Source organism: Heterocephalus glaber, unplaced genomic scaffold (genome assembly GCF_053883595.1).
Source record: "Heterocephalus glaber isolate CG9 unplaced genomic scaffold, H.glaber_assembly_v1.0 deba00000470, whole genome shotgun sequence".
Classification (NCBI taxonomy): Eukaryota; Metazoa; Chordata; class Mammalia; order Rodentia; family Bathyergidae; genus Heterocephalus; species Heterocephalus glaber.
The window spans coordinates 4,570,855-4,588,553 of NW_028258145.1; the positions used below are offsets into that span (position 1 = coordinate 4,570,855).

The following is a 17,699-nucleotide window of genomic DNA, read 5'->3' on the forward strand; positions in this document are numbered from 1 at the left end:
GAAAGAATTTGTCTGCTTTGTTCATGACTGAAAACTTTGTGTGAGGCTAATATATTTCCCTTACTCCCACTACGTTCTAGTGTAGCCTCAGGAAAGGAGGACCCAATTCTTTGAGAAATGTTCATCTTCAAACTAAAATGGTATCATGAGACTTGATTTTTGAGCCCTCCAAACGATACCTGTTCCCCTGTATATCCTCAACAGTAGAATCTTCTGATGTTTGTGTTTATTTATTTGCATATTTCTGTGTCTTCAACAAAGCCCAACTCTTCCTTCAGGCCAATTGTATTTCTTGTGTACCCTTCAGAGCATCTGCACTTGGTTAGGAGGCCAATTGCTATGGTGCTCCTCATAATGAGTGAGCTGCTGCTGTTTCCCACAACTATTGTACAGATTAGGCAGGGAAGCACTAGCTGCCATTCTGGGGAGAAGACAGTTGTAGCCAAGGAGGCTGAAATAATGAGAGTTAAGCAGTAATACATAGGGAGAACCCAGGGCCCCAGACTCTAGCCTACCAGCATGCACTAGTGAAGACAACCCCCTTCTGGAACTTGTATGGGGCTTCTGCCTGGTGTTTTGGTTTCCTGGTTTGCTGCTTTATGTGTTCAGCCACAACTCTGTTCCCTGATTAATTTTCCCTCTGATTCATGCACAAGCTTTCTGCCATGTCCCTGATTCATCTGTATCCTTCATAGCACCCACTGCCATATACCCTAGAGGCACCTAATTAATGGGAGGCTTGTTGCATCAATGAACAACGTGCATCATATTTCTGTTCATTTTAAAGAAAGAACTGCAGAAGCATTTTACAAAATGTGTTTTTACTTCATATATTCCAAGGAGAAAGGTTGCCACAGTCAAGATGCCCTATGTAAAGAAACAGGGTCAACTTTATCCCAGGACTCAAAATGATGTCACCAGGCTTTATTTATTTTTAGTAACTTGAGCAACCCTGGGAGAGTGAGTCCTGTTTCCTGGTGTCAATGTGCCAGCTGAGAGAGTGCAAAAGGCCAGGAAAGCTCATGAGACAAAACCCATGTGAAAGAGAGAATGAGGCTGAGAACAACAAGCATGTGCCAGGGCCTGGGGAGGGGATGTGCAGGCACCCTTGTGTGTATCCGTGTTAACCTTGGGGAAATGTTAAAAAGAAACTTGCTTTTATTCCAACAGCACATCCCTTCCCAGCAGAAAGGAGCAAGGCATGGTGTGGCTATGATCACCTGCCACTCTACAGAGAGAAGCAAGGAAGTGGAATCCCTGCCAGGCCTCAGGGAGCTCAAACTTCTAGGCTCCTTTAGCACACTTGTGCTTGTCCTTAGTGAGGGCCTCTGTCAGCTGCTGCAAGAAATGGCAAGTGTCTTCTTCTACCTCCCTACCCCGACTCGGGGGTACATGGCTTCTGAAGCTTCCTAATGAGCACAGTGATTTTTAGAAAGAACTTGCTTAGGGTGCTTTATAACTGTACTGCTGTCTGGCAGCATGAGGTTGCAGCCCATTCAGGGGCTTTAGGATTCAGCTTTCAGTGTGAAAAGAAGACTCAACGCTCATGAATTTAACTTGTAAGGCACAAAGAGGAGCCTGGACAGATTGGGCTTCACAGACCCTAACCCTTTTTATTTACTGTCTCTGGGGCATAGCTACTTATTATAGTTAAATCTTCTGGAATTCCTCAACAAATTGTAGCATAAGACAGACTTTATAAAAGTGTACCTCCTCTCCTATATTCTGCTGAACTCCTATATTGTTTGGTTTCATTAGCTCTACGAAGACAGGGCCATTTTCTGTCCTATAACGGCTTATTCCAGAGCCATGTGCCATGTCTGTGGCAGATGCTCAATAAGTATTTGTTGAATGAACACAGAATGAGTGAATGAATGAATGAATGAAATTATGAGAGAGGAATAAAAGTTTAGTTTCTGGGGAAGCCAGGGTTACAATAAGCTGTAAGGCTTTTATAGGCTCATGTTTCTCAGGACCTTGATCTCATGTGGAGAGGTGGACAGATTTAGATAGATGGACAGAGAGACAAGAGCTGCATGCAAAGGAGAGAGAATGACGAAGATATGGTTCATGCCAAGATGAATGGAGAGCTTTAGAGTAGAAAGGTGCTGCAGAGGAAGGGAGGATGATGAGAAAAAAACATCTCCAGGGAAAGGAAGAGGTATTTTGTGAACCTAAGATGAGACATCACCACGTGATCACCACTTCAGTTGTGACAGTGTCTAGGTTCACCCTGTAAGTCACTCTCTGTCATGACTTGTTTGCATGATGGTTTGATTTCACATCAGAGCCTATTTAGGAACCTGAACCCCAAAATAGTATGGAGGATTGTAAGTAAAAAATTAAACCCCACAATCCATGATGATGTTGAATGCTTATACACTCAGGAAGAAGCTTCATCTTATTCCTACTTTAAGAAAACACAGCTACCCCTATGGCTCCAAAGATTTGAGAAGTGTGTTCCCAACCCTCACCTGGGAATCTTCATGCTCTGAATTACTATTTATTTCCTCCCTTTCAGCTTTCAGGTAGAAACAGCAAAGGTTTTTATTGGTACCTTATAATAGTTTTATACGAGCCACCTAAATCTTCCCCATAGATACTGATCATAGCTGTAAAAGGTTTCATTATCACTTGTAGGTGGATGCTAACTTTCCCCTTTCTATTTTCACAAAGCAAACACAGTTAAACAGGTTTTGTTAATATTTATGGCCCCTGTCCTTCTGATCCATGACAAGCTGTGAATAGGTAGGATTCTAAGCATGTCTAATCCATAAAACTCCCCTCCTGTGATTTATGTGTGGTCACACTTCCCAGGTGGCAAACTTCCTTGTTGGGTTACTGCCACACTGACCCTCAGAGAGACTCTTTCCATAGCTTGTTTCCTGTTAGTGATATTTACAGCATATTTGGAAATTTCTGGAAGTCACCCAGAGATTTTTGGACAGTGAAAAATGATGCTTTGGACTTCAAAGGAAGCAGAGTCATTAGGGGACTGTGAGGAGGGGTCACAATGGAGCAAGTGAGAAGCCTCAAGTCTTAAAGGCTCGAGTTGGGGGGTACAGGAGGGTAAGGAGGTAGGGGGATGAGAGCCAGAAGAGGGGACTCCCTGGCTTCAAGCCCAGAGGGTGGGCTCAGTGCTTACCTCAGGGCTGGAGTAGTGGGGTGGCTTGCTGCCCTCGCTCTCGCTGGAGCTGCTCTCAGTCTCTGAGTCCGATCCCGAGCTGCTCTCCGAGTCGCTGGAAGAGCTGCCACTGCTGCTGCTACTGCCGCTGCTGCTGCCCTTGCTGGACGGCACGGAGCCCCTGCAGTTGGTCTGCTGGACCGCGGTGCTGCCAGGCAGGGAAAAGAAGAAGGAAGGGAAAGCCAAGTGAGCAAACAGGAAGGCCTCCACAGGCTGCCACCCAGAGGGAAGGGAAGGGGAGGCAAAAATTGCACATCCTTCAGCCAGGACCTGGACTCAGGGAGTGGTCATCAAGATCAAAGGCAGCCCGATGGTTGAGCAAAATGAAACAGACACAGAAATAAAACTGAGGATGGAAGTTGGTTCTTCTTGGGAGCTGGGCACTGGTTCTAAAGTTCTAAAGTGTTGAATCCAAATGGCTGTTTCTGTGTCACTGCTGCTTCTGGGAATGGCTTTTTAAATGCATCCATCCCCTCCAACTACACCCACGTGAGAAATTCAGAAAGGTGGAAATTGTTTGCAAAGTGTCAAACTGACAGTTCGCTGTATTTTTGCCCCAGAGGAAAATGTAGCCTAATGGCAAGGATCAGGAAGAGGGCTGTCAGGAAGGGACAGTTTTCATGCCTGCTGGAAGGCTCCACAATTTGAGGCTGTCACAATATAAGTCTTACTTTCCTCCTTTTTCTGCCCATAGAGTCTAGTACTGCGGTCATCACTGGAACTGGCCTCGAGTGTAAATAGTAACCTTCTTTTGAGTCTTTAGTAAAGAACTAAAGATCTCTCACAGACACAGTTTTATATACTCCACACTTTTTTTTTTTGGTACTGGCAATCAAACTCAGGTCCTTGTGCCTGCGAGGCAGGTGGCAGAACCACAGAGCTAAATCCCCAGCCCATACGCCACATTTCTTTATATCATGCTGAAATTCACCACAGACTCCTTACATAACTCAGAAACAATAGGAAAAACCAATCAATGCTTTCCAGAGGTAACTCATTAAACACAAAAAATTCAAATAGCACATATCTACTCAAAGAGCATTTAAGTCAAAGAGAAAATCTGAGTATTCACATTATTTTCAACATCTTCCAACTCCTTTATTAACTGAATTGCAACATACTTGAATGTGTTCTTTTGAGGTCAAGTGCTAACCCCCCCCCCAAAAAAAAAATTGCTGTTCACTTTTATGTCGAGTCAGCAAAAACCTGTATCGCTTTCAACTGTGACCATGGCTTCCACAGGGCTGAACATTAGAGTGAGGCAGGGCTCATTAGGGTTTATGGTTTCAGGTGCAAAGCAGGCTGGACAAGGTAAAGGACCCTTTTCACTCATCCTTTAAATCTCTGATAAATGCTCTGCCCAAGGACAGACTCTTGTAAATCCTGGGCGTGAGGGCTGGGCAGAGGGCAATCCTCCTTAGAGTCTTGCTTCTCCTGTGAAAACCACAAGACAAAAAATGGTCCTGTAGGAACTTTGGCAATAATAGCACCTTTCTGAATGGCAAGGTTAGAAGAAACTGGGGTTTGAACGTAATCTTCCCCAGAGGCTTTCACCTCTTCCTGCCAATGTCATGGTCCATACACAGTGTATGACAGAATTCTCCAGTGTCAGGTTTGTGTGGTGCCTGAGCAGGTACAATTTCTTCCCCGGCCTATTGTCTGAGTTAGGTATTGAGGGAGGAATCCAAGAACTTGAGATAGGAGGGGAAGGGATAGTTAGTCCTCCAGGGACTGCAATATTTCTTTTCTTCTCTTATGAATGAAAATCCATCTTCCTGTTGACTCAATGGAGATTGCTACTATCAATATAACAATAATAATGATAAATAAAAATAAAAGATTATTGGGTTCTGGCCAAATGTAAACATGTGGGAATCTAAGTTAATAGTTTTTGAAAGGGCCTCAAAACATGAGGAAAAATAATATCAAGAAAAGCAAAATGACACATGGCCCAAAGATTTTCTTGTTAAAAGGATGGTGAGTACAGATATCCAGGAAAGAGATGAATCTCCCTGCCACACTCTGGGATGACATTTGCTGAAGACCAGGAAAGTAAGACAAGGAACATTTTGATTAGTTTTACAAAAACTAATCGACAGCTTTGATTAGTATATTCTCCCTGCTTAAATTCACATGAGGAATAGGTCAAGCTGCTTCTGTGTGTACCCGGCAAGGCAGTGATTGTGTATGTGCGTGAGCAGGCACAATTCATTATGGTTTGCGTCACAAAGTAACTGTCTTTTAGAAAGTAGCACTTTAATTTCTGGGAAAAACATCCACTGGACAATTACCATGCTGCTTTCCTTTAACAACTGCTGTTCTATAGTGATGAGGTGCCCCAGCCTAAGGTGACCGAGTCTCCAACCTGAATTAGATTGGCAGAAAAGCCTTATTCCCCTGTTTTTCTTCCGTAAATTAGGAAACTGACTTAAAATAACAGTTTTACTGGAGTAACAATTATTTGTATTTAAAACAGCTGAGAGAGCCAAGAATTTAGATACTTCTTCATGCTTTGCTTGTAAGGCTTGAGAGGCTCATGGTTTCTCAGGAGTCAGGGCTGAAAATACAGACAGGCCTGATCTTCCACGATTTGACTTCAGATTTTTCAACTTTATGATGGTGTGAAAGCAATATGCATTCATTACAGACAAGGCAGATTTTGAATTTGGATCTTTTCCTGAGCTAGTGATAATGTAGTCCACTCCTTTTTGGTTATGCTGGGCTGTGGCAGCTCATGATCAGCTATGTGACCATAGTGTGCTGAGATGTTCGTAGGTTAGGTGCATTAAATACTTTTTCCTTTACTTTCTTTCCCTCTTTCTCTTTCTTTCTCCCACCCCTTTCTTTCCTTCCTTTTTCTCTTTTCTTTCTTCTTTTCCTTGCTTCCTTCCCTCCTTCCTTTCCTTCCTCCCATCCCTTCCTTTCCTTCCTTTTTCTTTTTTCCTTTCCTTTCTTCTTTTCTTTCTCTCTCCTCTTTTCTTCTTCCTTCTCTCCCTCTTTGCTTTTCTCTTCTTTCTTTTTCTTTTCTTCTTTCTAGTACAGAGGATGGAACTCAAGACCTTTGCACTAAGCTACATCCCCAGCTCTTTTTATTTTTATTTTTGAGGTGGAGGCCTCACTAAGTCACCAAGTTGCCCCAGGCTGGGCTTGAACTTGTGATCTCCTGCTCCAGCTTCTTAGAATGCTGGGATTAATCACCATGCTTGGCTACATACATTTTTAAATTTATGATGTTTTCAATGTTTAATACATTTATTGGGACATAGCCCCACGGCTACTTGAGGAGCATCAGGTATCTCTGTGTCACTGGTCTGAGTAGAGAGGGTATAGCCAGGGAAGATGTGAAGGATGTCACAGACTTGCTGGGAAGGACTCTGCTGGCCAGCTGTGAGATGGAGAGAACCACCCAGCACCATGTCCATCCAGATGTCTCCACTAATGGGTATGTGTGTGACCTTGGGGATGACCTTTCACCCTGGCCTCAGCATAGTGACTATTCTTTTTCAGTTTTCCAAAGATAAAATTATACATTTAACAAAGTTTTCAAAATTATTATGTATTTTGATGACTTGTTCCATTTTTTCAAGCAAAATGAAGCTAAGCACATCATTATTGTCAATTATAACCATTAAAACATCCTTTCAATGTATTAACTGAGTAATAAAAAATATATGACAGAAAATTAATAAAGCTGAGATTAAAAGTTTTTAAAAAAGTAACAAAATAGATGAATCCTTTCCTTCTCTAACAAATTCAGTTAAGAGGGCCAGGGATTTAGCTCAGTGGTTTCACCACTTGCTGTGCAAGCGCAAGGACCCAAGTTCGATCCCCGGTACCAAAAACACAAAAACAAAAACAAATTCAGATAAGAGCTGTCAATTCTGATGGATAACTAGTTTGTCACTTTTTGCTGAATGTATCTAGTAAAGGTCTTTATGCTGAATAAGAGCACTTAAAATATTTGAAATCATATCATGAGGTAACAGTCCCTCCTCTCCTTTTTACCTACAGACCTATCAGATCTCAGATCTTATGCCAAATAAGACAGCAATTACAGAATTTATTCATCTCAGACTTTTGGTAACTCAGAGTTCCAAGTACGAAGAAAAGGGTAGGTTCAGGGAAGCCAGGCAGGCTTCTTGGAAAATGAAATCCAGAAGAATGAAATGGACCCATCAGAAAGACCTTCCTGAAAGAAGGTTTCATATACTTAAAATTGCAAGCTGAAAATGCTAATGTGCTGGTTGTCAAATGTGCAAAAAATTAACTCAGAAGAATTTTCCCTGAAATAACAACACACACTGGTTGACATAATGACATAACTTTGGAGGATTTTTAGGATACTTTGTGCTAAGTTCTTGGACCCTATGCCACTTCATGAACATGGTGCTGCTGACTCTGAAGACAGGAAAATGTCACTGGGATCATGAAATAAACTTTTTTGTATCACCAAAGCAAAACCCAGTGCTCAGCATTTGGGTGTGATTATGAATGAAAAAAATAAATGGGAAAAACTGATCTTGGGGCTAATGAGTCTTCAACATGGAGACCCAACCTTTCAACAACCTTTCCCTTTCTTCCTCCCTTCCATGCTGGGGATCAAACCCCAGGCCCCACTCATGGCAGACAAGAGCTGTCACTAAGCCACACCTTCTGCCTCATCTCTTTTCTGATTAAAAAAAAAAAAAGGTAAGGGGACTTTAGCATGCATCTCAGACTCTTCGAGTTTTTTTTTTTTTTGGTCCCAGGGATCAAACTCAGGACCTTGCGCTTGTGAGGCAGGTGGCGGCACCACTGAGTTAAATCTCTGGCCCTTCAGACTCTTGCAGTTTTCACACTTCTTGCTTCCAGAGAAAATTTCTTTAAATGCACTCTGTTCCATCTGCTATAATCTAAGTATGGTTCCTCCACAGGTGGTGTGTTTACTTTTTATATTTTGATTTTATTAACTGTTCTGTTGATTTTGTGAGTAGCTGGGACTCAAATACTTCAAAACACACGTTGGAGAGATGTCCAGTTTTACTGTAAATGCTCTTCTTGTCTTGCCCCTTTGTTTGGCTCCACTAACTCATTTCTTTCAGAATCTGGCCTGGGCTAAGTATGAATAAAGACCATAAAAGAAAAGATCTGGATTGAAGTGACAAATCCTGGATCTTACAATTAGGCCTGGTCCTGCTGCCAAGTGAACTGTGGGGTCTGGATAAATATCCTAAGTTGCCCACAAGCTTTTCCCTGACAAGTGACTTGAAGATGGGCTTTCTGCCTGGTTGGCACTGTGGGCATAACTGTGCTACCCAGCTCAGCACCATGCATCCTGTGGGCGCTGCTTGGCATTGCCTGAAGGGTAACATTTAGCTCCTTCTCAGTCTGTAAGAACTCAGCAAATGCTTCCTTTCCCATCCATTATCTGTGTCTCAGCAACAGCACTCTTTATTGACAGCAACTCTATAGATACCCATGGATCTAAAACCATGACTCCAGTATGAGAAGGGAAAAACTGTTTGAGGAGTAGATAGAATTATCTTTCAAGAAACAAAACCAATGCAACTGTTGGTTCTATACTGAAGTGTTTTTGTTGGTGCTGCCATCCAGCTGGGAACAATTTCTCTGTCTAACATGACTTTTGAAGCTCTTTGTCATCTGGCCTCTGCTGCTTTCTGTGCCAGGAAGTCTCCTCTCCCTTTCTTCTTCTGACTGCTGTTACCTCATACTCACTCTCCAGGACTGAGACACAGTGATACTCTATTCTATCATGTTTTTTCCCAGTTTCCCCAGACACGACTGTTGTTTCTTCCTCTGCATTTCTCCGGTACACTGTCCATTTTGCTATGGCAGACCTTGCCATATTAAGGGTAGAAATCATCTGATTTATCCTGTAATGGATCTCCAGAGCTAGCAGAGGGGCTGACATAAATAGATTCTCCATAAAAGTAGATTGAATGAAAGAAAGAAAAATAATGCTGGAGACAGTGTGTAAGTCAGTGGATCTTGGAGTACTACGAAGTGGCCCAAGAGATGTTAATATATAACACATACGGCTTTTTTTTTGTTGTGTGTGGGGTGGCCAGGATTTTATAAAACTGTTAGTGTTAGAAAGCTACCATTTACATAGCTGGTTGAAAACTGACAACTGGCAGGGGTGAGTGAAGTGTCCAGGTGTAAGAATAACAAATGCCTAACATGATGACAGGTGGCAGTGGGCCTCTGGCTCCCCTGGTGGGGTGTGCCACACTGGAGGGTCTTGGGAAGGTCTGACACCACTCCCACATGCAGGGCCTCTCTAACATGTGGATGCACAAGTCCTATCTTATAGGACCTTTGATTTTCAAGATGAAGCCTTAGATCTTGTTTATGTCAAATCTCTTCATTTTAGCTTTGGCTCATGACACCTGCCTCTCCTTCCCCAGCTATCTGTAACCCCTGGCAACCACTATCTGTTTGCCATCTCTAAAATGATATCCTTTTGAGAATATTGAACAAATAGAGTCATACAGAATGTGTCCTTTTAAAAACCAGATGTATTAAGATGTAGCATATATAGTATGCATCCTTTTGGGATGGGCTTTTTTCCAACCAAAACAATGCCCAAGACCCATCTGAGTTGCTGAGTTTATCAGTAGCTTCTTCCTTTCTAATGCTGAGTACTATTCCATGCTATTCTATTCCATACTCTGTCCACCCATGGAAGGATATTTTGGTTATTTTCATTTCTGGATATTAAAAGTAAAGCTGCTATGAATATTCATGTGTAGGTTTTTGTGCAGAAATAAATATCCATTTCTCTGGAACAAATGCTAAGAAATATGATTGCTGAGTTTTATGATGTGTTATGTTTTCTTTTTAAAGAAACTGTCAAATTATTTAATCAGTTTTTCATTCATATATTCTTCTACTATCATTTGGTGCATACACATTTAGAAATGCTGTGTCTTCCTAGGGTATTGAGCTGTTTATTACTGTGTAGTGTCCATGTCCCATGTCTCATGTCCCTGTTATTTACTTTGCTTTGAAGTTGACTTTACCTGATAACCACTCTTTTCTTTTTAAAATTCAAATTCTTCCTTTTAAAAACTTTAAGTAACTGATACATAGAAATTGTACATATTTACAGTGTACTGTGTGGTGCTTCAATACATATTTCCACTGTGTATTGTTCAAATTAGGGTAAACGTATCTATCTCAACAATTATCATTTATTTATGGTCAAAACCTTCAAAATAATTTCTTCTAGTGTTTAAAAATATATTATTATCTACGATCATGTGACAGTACAATAACACTTTAGAACGTCTCTCCCCTAACTACAACTTGGTACCTGTTAGTCACCCTTTCTCTGTCCCTCCCTTCCATTTCCTCCTGGCCTCTGGTAATCATCAGTACATTCTCAATTTCTAACCAACCTTTTTACATTCCAGTGATGACTGAGATCATTCAAGACTTGTCGTTCTATACCTGGTTTATTTAAATCACAGCATAATGACCGCCAGTTCTGTTCATGTCCATGTTTTCCTTTGATTAATGTTTTCATTGTACATCTTTTTCATCTATTTACTTTTGACTTACCTGTCTTATTATATTTGAATTGAGCATACAGACATGTAGAGCTGGATTATATTTTCCACTGCCTGCCTCACAAGCACAAGGTCCCGAGTTCGATCCCCAGTACCAAAAAACCAAAACAAAACTCAGTGGTAAAGTGCTTGTATAGCATGTGCAAGATATGGGTTCAATCCCTACCACTACCAAAATAAAATTAAAATAAATAGTATTTTTTAATTCTCTTTGTTAACCTATTTTAGTTAATGAATTTAGGCCTTTTATATTTAATGTCATTACTGGTACGTTCAGAGATTAAATTAACACTTTATTTTTTGTTTTCTTCTTGGACCTTTTTTTTCCTGCCTTCATGTTCCTTAGAACATGTTTCAGAGTTCTATTTTGATTTACTTACAGTGTTTTTGAATTTATCTCCTTATACAAACTTTTAGATGTTTTAAAATGTTACATTGTATATAATATATTGGAATGGTCATTTACCAGAATGAGTGAAGTAAGACATACATAATTGTCTTACATATTCCTTCTACATACACTGAGAATCACATCAAACAATGTTTTCGATGTTGCTGAAACACAATTTAGAAAGCCCAAGAGGAAAGGAAAATTTATTATAGTTACCCATATTTTTACTTTTCTGTTGTTCTTTTTTCCATCCTGATGGTTCCAGGTTCTTTTCTATTTCAAAAACTTCCTCTTCCCTTCTTTAGGGAAGATCTGGTGATAAAGCCTCTTAATTTCCCTTCATCTCAGAAGGTCTATACTGGCCCTTCCTTTCCAAAGGATTTCACTGGGTGTAGACTTTTGGGTTGATAGTTCTTTTCTTTCAGCACTTGAAAAAGGATGTGCTACTTCCTTTTGGCCTCTGCATGGTTTCTGAATCCAGGACTTAAAATTTTTTTTTTGGTTTTCAGAAGTTTCCCTGTGATGTGTCTTGGCATGGATTTCTTTGGATTATTCCTCTTTGGTGTTTATTTAGCTTCTTGAATCTGTAGGTTTATGCATTTTGTAAAATTTGTCAGTTTTTTAGCTACTGTCACTTTGAATACTTTCTGAATAACTTTTCCAGGCCTACATTTTCTCTGATACTTTGATGGCACAAATGTTAGCTCTTTCATTATAGTTAATAGGTCCCTGGAGCTGTGTCCTCCCGCCTTTAGTCTCTTTTTTCTCTGGTTGCATATTCAACTTCATTGATTGTGTCTTCTGTTCTCTCTCTCTCTTTTTTTGCTGTTGAGTTCATCCACGGAGGATTTAAAATTTTGGGCCATCAGATTTTTCAGTACAAAAATTTCCATTTGGTTCCTCTTCATATCTTCTACTTTTTTTGCTGAGACAAATCATTCATTCATTTTAGGCATGTTCTTAACTGTTTACTGAAGTATCTATGATGGCTGCTTTAAACTTCTTGTTAGATAAATTTTAACATCTGTGTCATTTCAATATTGGCATCTGTTGCCTGTCTTTTCTCATTCATGTTGAGATTTTCCAAGTTCTTAGCATGATAAGTGATTTTTCTATTGTATCCAGAACATTTTATGGTATAAGATTTTTGATTTAAAATAAAAAAGCATAACCTGTTTTAGCAGAGCTCCACCATCACCATGCCAACAGAGGGCGCTAGGGGAGGGTGTCTCCTTATACCTGTGCAAGGTGGGAGTCTTGGCTCTCCGCTTGGCTTTTTTTTTTTTGGTACTGGGGATCGAACTCAGGACCTTGTGCTTGCAAGGCAGGCAGCGGAACCACTGAGCTAAATCCCCAGCGCCGCTTGGCTTTTACTGATGGAGCTGGGGCCACAGAATTTTTCCATGGTTCTTGTCAGGTATTACCTGAAATCTATCTTCTTGCTTAGCATGCTGATTTGTCTCTTGACCAGAGAAATCTGGCTTTTCTGGGGTTTCTTTTTGTCTGTGTCTATGGCCAGGTCGTTAGCTTATCCAGCACATACTCTATGCTTTATGGGGTAACAAAGAAAACCCAGGAACCCACTGGCTGTCTTCAGGCCTGAAGTCCCCAGCTGATCTGCTATCAGCCTTCTTATGTCACTTTCCTAATACCCAAGGGTTTTCGCAGCCCTTAGCAGGCAGAGGAGAGAGTGGAAATCCTCATCTTGTTCCAGGACAGGAATCACCCACCTGATACTCAGCAAGCAGAAAGGAGCCCACTCTGACTACTTCTAAACCCTGGCTTAGGCTAACTGTGTCAAAGCTGATCAATGAACCACCTTGCAGGTTTCTGCTACAGTTCCTGCCTATATATCACCTGGTCAAAGTAGCCCCTCATCCATTCATTTAAAAATCTCTTATTACAGGAAGTAAGTTAGGTTTTAAAAGGATGCATACTACAGTTGAAAAGGACATGCCACCAGGGATGTCAAAAGCCCTGTGAGAAAAATGACTCAAGAAACAAGGCTGTAAAAATGTGAAGGATGGAAAAGTGGGCATTTTAAATGTTTTGTTCAGAATGAAAAATTATTTCAGCATATTTGTGAGCAAAGAGATGTTTTCCTGGATGCCAGTTAGCTGTGGAGAGAGAAACTGGTGGGGAATATCTAAGTCTTGACTCTGCTTTTTCCCAAGAAGAGGACAGGGCTCTGCTGACTCTTGGTGCTGCTCTAGATTGGTTTAGAATATCTAGTGGCACCTGCTGGCTGGCTCACCTTTTCCAGCTGGTGCCTCATCTATGTTTTTGTGTCTTTAGCCAAATAATTTGATGACCTAATCTTAGCTCACAGGGATATGTATGGGGTTTTTCTCTGCCAGTCTGCTGGCTACAAAGCAGCATGATTGCAATTATGTAAATACAGAAGAAAAAAGGATACATACTTGTAGTGGTTACCTTTCCCATTGCTGGGACAAAATACCTGACACTTGAAACTTAAAGGAGAGGTTTACTTTGGCTCACAGTTTAAGAGGACTCAGTTCATGGTCAGATGGCTCCATGACAGAAACGTTATGGTGGAACAAAACTTGTTCACTTCATGGCATCTGGGAAAAGCACAAATAAGAGGTACACTCCCCAAAGTCATGCCCCAGTGACCCACCTGCTCCACTTGGGCCCTGATCTAGATAATAATACTTGTATTTTCTGGCTTTGCTTCCTTCAACATTTTTCAGGTTTTATAACACTTTTACAAACTTCTTTAGTAGAAGGCTTATCCAGCTATTTGTATGAATAATGGAAGCATCTGGGAATATCCCTTCACCTCCAAATATACTGTATCTATGGTTGTGGGCCATTGGCCTTGTTATGCTATATTTTGGTTTATTTTCTAAATAGATGGTTGTTGCGGGTTTGAAATCCTTCTTTGACCAAATGCTTAGCTGGAAGATTGCTTTTCAATCTAAGACACTATGTTGTGATTCAAAAACAAACAGAATGGGAATGTGGCATACATAAGTGCAAATTTTGGGGGTTGGTGGCCCTTTGAGCTTTGGTAAGAGAAAAAGGACAAGGCTGGGAGGAGGGGCAGGCAGCACAGGCCATTTACTCTGACCTGGGAGCAGGGCAGGAGCAGGGAATGACTGGTGTCACTGGCCTTAGGGAAGGATACAAGACAGCAGAAGCTGCCGTGGTTACCAGGAGAGAAACTGAATAATACAGGTGGTCCATAAATTTGAACATAAATTATGTCTCTTTTAACTGTGGACGCTACTGTAGCATCTGGAATTCTTTCTGCTACAAACCAAGCAGTCCATGGATCCTCCCCCTTCAATCCATGGGCCGTTTACAGAGTTCTGACAGGCAAGGTGGTGCTCACACCCACATTGAGTTTAAGAAGAGCTCTGGAACACAAGGCTGAGAGCCAATTTCAGATACCAGAGAGCACAGATATCACTTGTCATTTCCTGGGTTTCTATCCTTTATGTCATCGAATGTCAAGATGACAATATGCCATTAATTCTTACCCAGCTGATGCTCTAGATAGAATCTGCCCCAACAGCATGCATACATTATTGAGCCCTGGATTCTTGAATTTACAGCATGACCTCAGAAGGAGAGCTGGTAAGGAATGTATGTTCTTTTCTGGGATCAGCCCTGCTTCTGGGTTCATCAGCTTTTCTTTGGAGGATGGGTGAGGAATGTTCTCCTCTAGATGGCCCAAGACAAAAAACTGTTGCTTAGAGCCCTGGGCCACATTTGGAGCAAATCTTGCTTTTAGTTGAATAAAACTAAACATGTGGCCCAGTCGAGGAGAAAGGCATGTTGCAAATACAATCATGCACATTCATTGGTTCCCCAATGTTCTGGGCTTGTTGATAGCTCTTTTCTCTTTCTAATACCGTATCTGTCTAATAATCAGGTTATCAGAGAGTCGTCTTCTGTGGACGGAAGGCTCTGAATGGGGGCTCAAGTTGCAATGAACCCCACCAACACAGTTTTTGATGCCAAGCGTCTGATTGGATGAAGATTTGATGCTGCTGCTATTCAGTTTAATATGAAGCATTGGCCCTTCATGGTGGTGAATGATATAGGCAGACCCAAGGTTCAGGTCAAATACAAAGGAGAGACAAAGAGCTTCTATCCAGAAGAAGTATCTTCTATGGTGCTGACAAAGATGAAGGAAATTGCCAAAGCTTATCTTGGGAAGACTGTTACCAACGCTGTGGTTACTGTGCCAGCTTACTTTAATGACTCTCAGCATCAAGCAACCAAAGATGCTGGAACTATTGCTGGTCTTAATGGTCTTAGAATTACCAACGAGCCAACAGCTGCTGCTATTGCTTATGGCTTAGACAAAAAGGTTGGAGCTGAAAGAAATGTGCTGATTTTTTATTTAGGAGGTGGCACTTTTGCTGTGTCAATCCTCATGATTGAAGATGGAATCTTTGAGGTGAAATCTACAGCTGGAGGCACCCACTTAGGTGCAGAAGACTTTGACAACCGAATGGTCAACCATTTTATTGCTGAGTTCAAGCGCAAGCATAAGAAAGACATCAGTGAGAACAAGAGAGCTGTCCAAGGTCTCTCGACTGCATGTGAACAAGCCAAGAGAACCCTCTCTTCCAGCACCCAAGCCAGTATTGAGATTGATTCCCACTATGAAGGAATCGACTTCTATACCTCCATTACTCGTGCTTGATTTGAAGAGTTGAATGCTGACCTGTTCTGTGGCACTCTGGACCCTGTAGAGAAGGCTTTTGAGATGCCCAACTGGACAAGTCACAAATCCATGCCATTGTCCTGGTGGGTGGTTCTACCCATATCCCTAAGATCCAGAAGCTTCTACAAGATTTCTTCAATGGAAAAGAATTGAGTAAGAGTATCAACCCTGATGAGGCTGTTGCTTATGGTGCAGCTGTTCAGGCAGCCATTCTGTCTGGAGACACGTTTGAAGATGTTCAAGTTTGCTGCTGTTGGATATCACTCCTCTTTCCCTTGGTATTGAAACTGCTGGTGGAGTCATGACAGTCCTCATCAAATGCAATACTACCATTCCTACCAAGCAGACACAGACTTTCACTACCTACTCTGACAACCAGCCTGATGTGCTTATTCAGGTATATGAAGGTATATATGACTAAGGATAACAACCTGCTTGGAAAGTTTGAACTCACAGGCATACCTCCTGCACCCCATGGTGTTCCTCAGATTGAGGTCACCTTTGATATTGATGCCAATGGCATCCTCAATGTCTCTGCTGTTGACAAGAGTAAAGGGAAAGAGAACAAGATTACCATCACTAATGACAAGGGCCGTTTGAGCAAGGAGGACATAGAGCGTATGGTCCAGGAAGCAGAGAAGTACAAAGCTGAAGATGAGGAGCAGAGGGATAAGGTGTCCTCCAAGAATTCACTGGAGTCCTATGCTTTCAATATGAAAGCAACTGTTGAAGATGAGAAACTTCAGGGCAAGCTCAATGATGAAGATAAACAGAAGATTCTTGATAAGTGTAATGAAATCATCAACTGGCTGGATAAGAATCAGACTGCAGAGAAGGAAGAATCTGAACATCAGCAGAAGGAGCTGGAGAAAGTGTGCAACCCCATTATTACCAAGCTGTACCAGAGTGCAGGTGGCATGCCTGGAGGAATGCTGCTCTCCTGGGAAGTCTCTAATCCATATGGCTGTAAAATTTCCCCAGGCTCCTGGATGACATCTAAATCCAGCTTCATTGGGATGTAACTTACTGATCACACTCTTCACCCATTATTTGCTCTATCAGTGCCTTGTCCTTGGCTATTAATGGTAATGGTGCTTAATATGTATGGTTTTTACACTCCTTTGAAGCATTTTTAAGCCCTTGCTAGGAATCTCAAACCTATGAAGTGGGAAAGTCAGCTCTGGTCATATCTACTTCCCAGAGAGCAGAGCAGAGAGGGTCAGTGGCTGATTCAAAGTTGCACTGCAAGTCAGAAGAGGGAGGCTGGAACCTGAATCTTGGGCTCTGAGTGCTGCCCCTGACCAGTGAAACTTTCTCAGCAAACAGGGTAAACTACAAGCTTTTCTGGCTTCAATCAGCCACATTTAGATAATTTTGCCAAGAAAAAACAGGGTGGTGTGTAGGCTTTAGACTCAGATAGACCTGAATGGACATTTTACCTCTCTGCTGGCTGTGTGACCTTGAGGAAGTCACTTAACCTCTCTGAGGCTCAATTGTCTCATTGGAATTAAAGGGAATAACAACAGTGCCAACCTCACAAGGTTGCTAGGTAGACTAAATGAGAAAATGCTCTTAACGTGGTACCTAGCACATAGCAATATGCTCAATAAACAAGATGAATGTTATTATTTTCTTTTTTGGTAGTGGAGATTGACCTCAGGACCTTGCCCTTTTGAGGTAGGTGTGGTGCCACTGAGCTAAATTCCCAGCACCCTATTCTTTATTTTTATTAACTATATTTATTCCACTATGGTAGCTTAACCAAGTATGAATGCTTCTAGTTTATCTGCATTTCAAAAAAGATCCATTTATCTTTTTATTTATCTATTTATTATCTATCTGTCATCATATCAA

The 17,699-nt window shown here is 41.4% G+C and overlaps 1 protein-coding gene across 2 annotated transcripts in view; it reads right to left on the reverse strand.

Moving 5' to 3' along the window:
- The window catches only part of Aff3 (ALF transcription elongation factor 3), a 521,980-nt gene that overhangs the window by 47,558 nt on the left and 456,723 nt on the right, over positions 1-17,699 (reverse strand). For both annotated transcript variants that reach the window (XM_004844437.3, XM_004844436.3), the window contains one exon: positions 3,146-3,332. In XM_004844437.3, the coding sequence (XP_004844494.1) occupies positions 3,146-3,332 (187 nt within the window). The remainder of the gene's footprint in view (positions 1-3,145; positions 3,333-17,699) is intronic.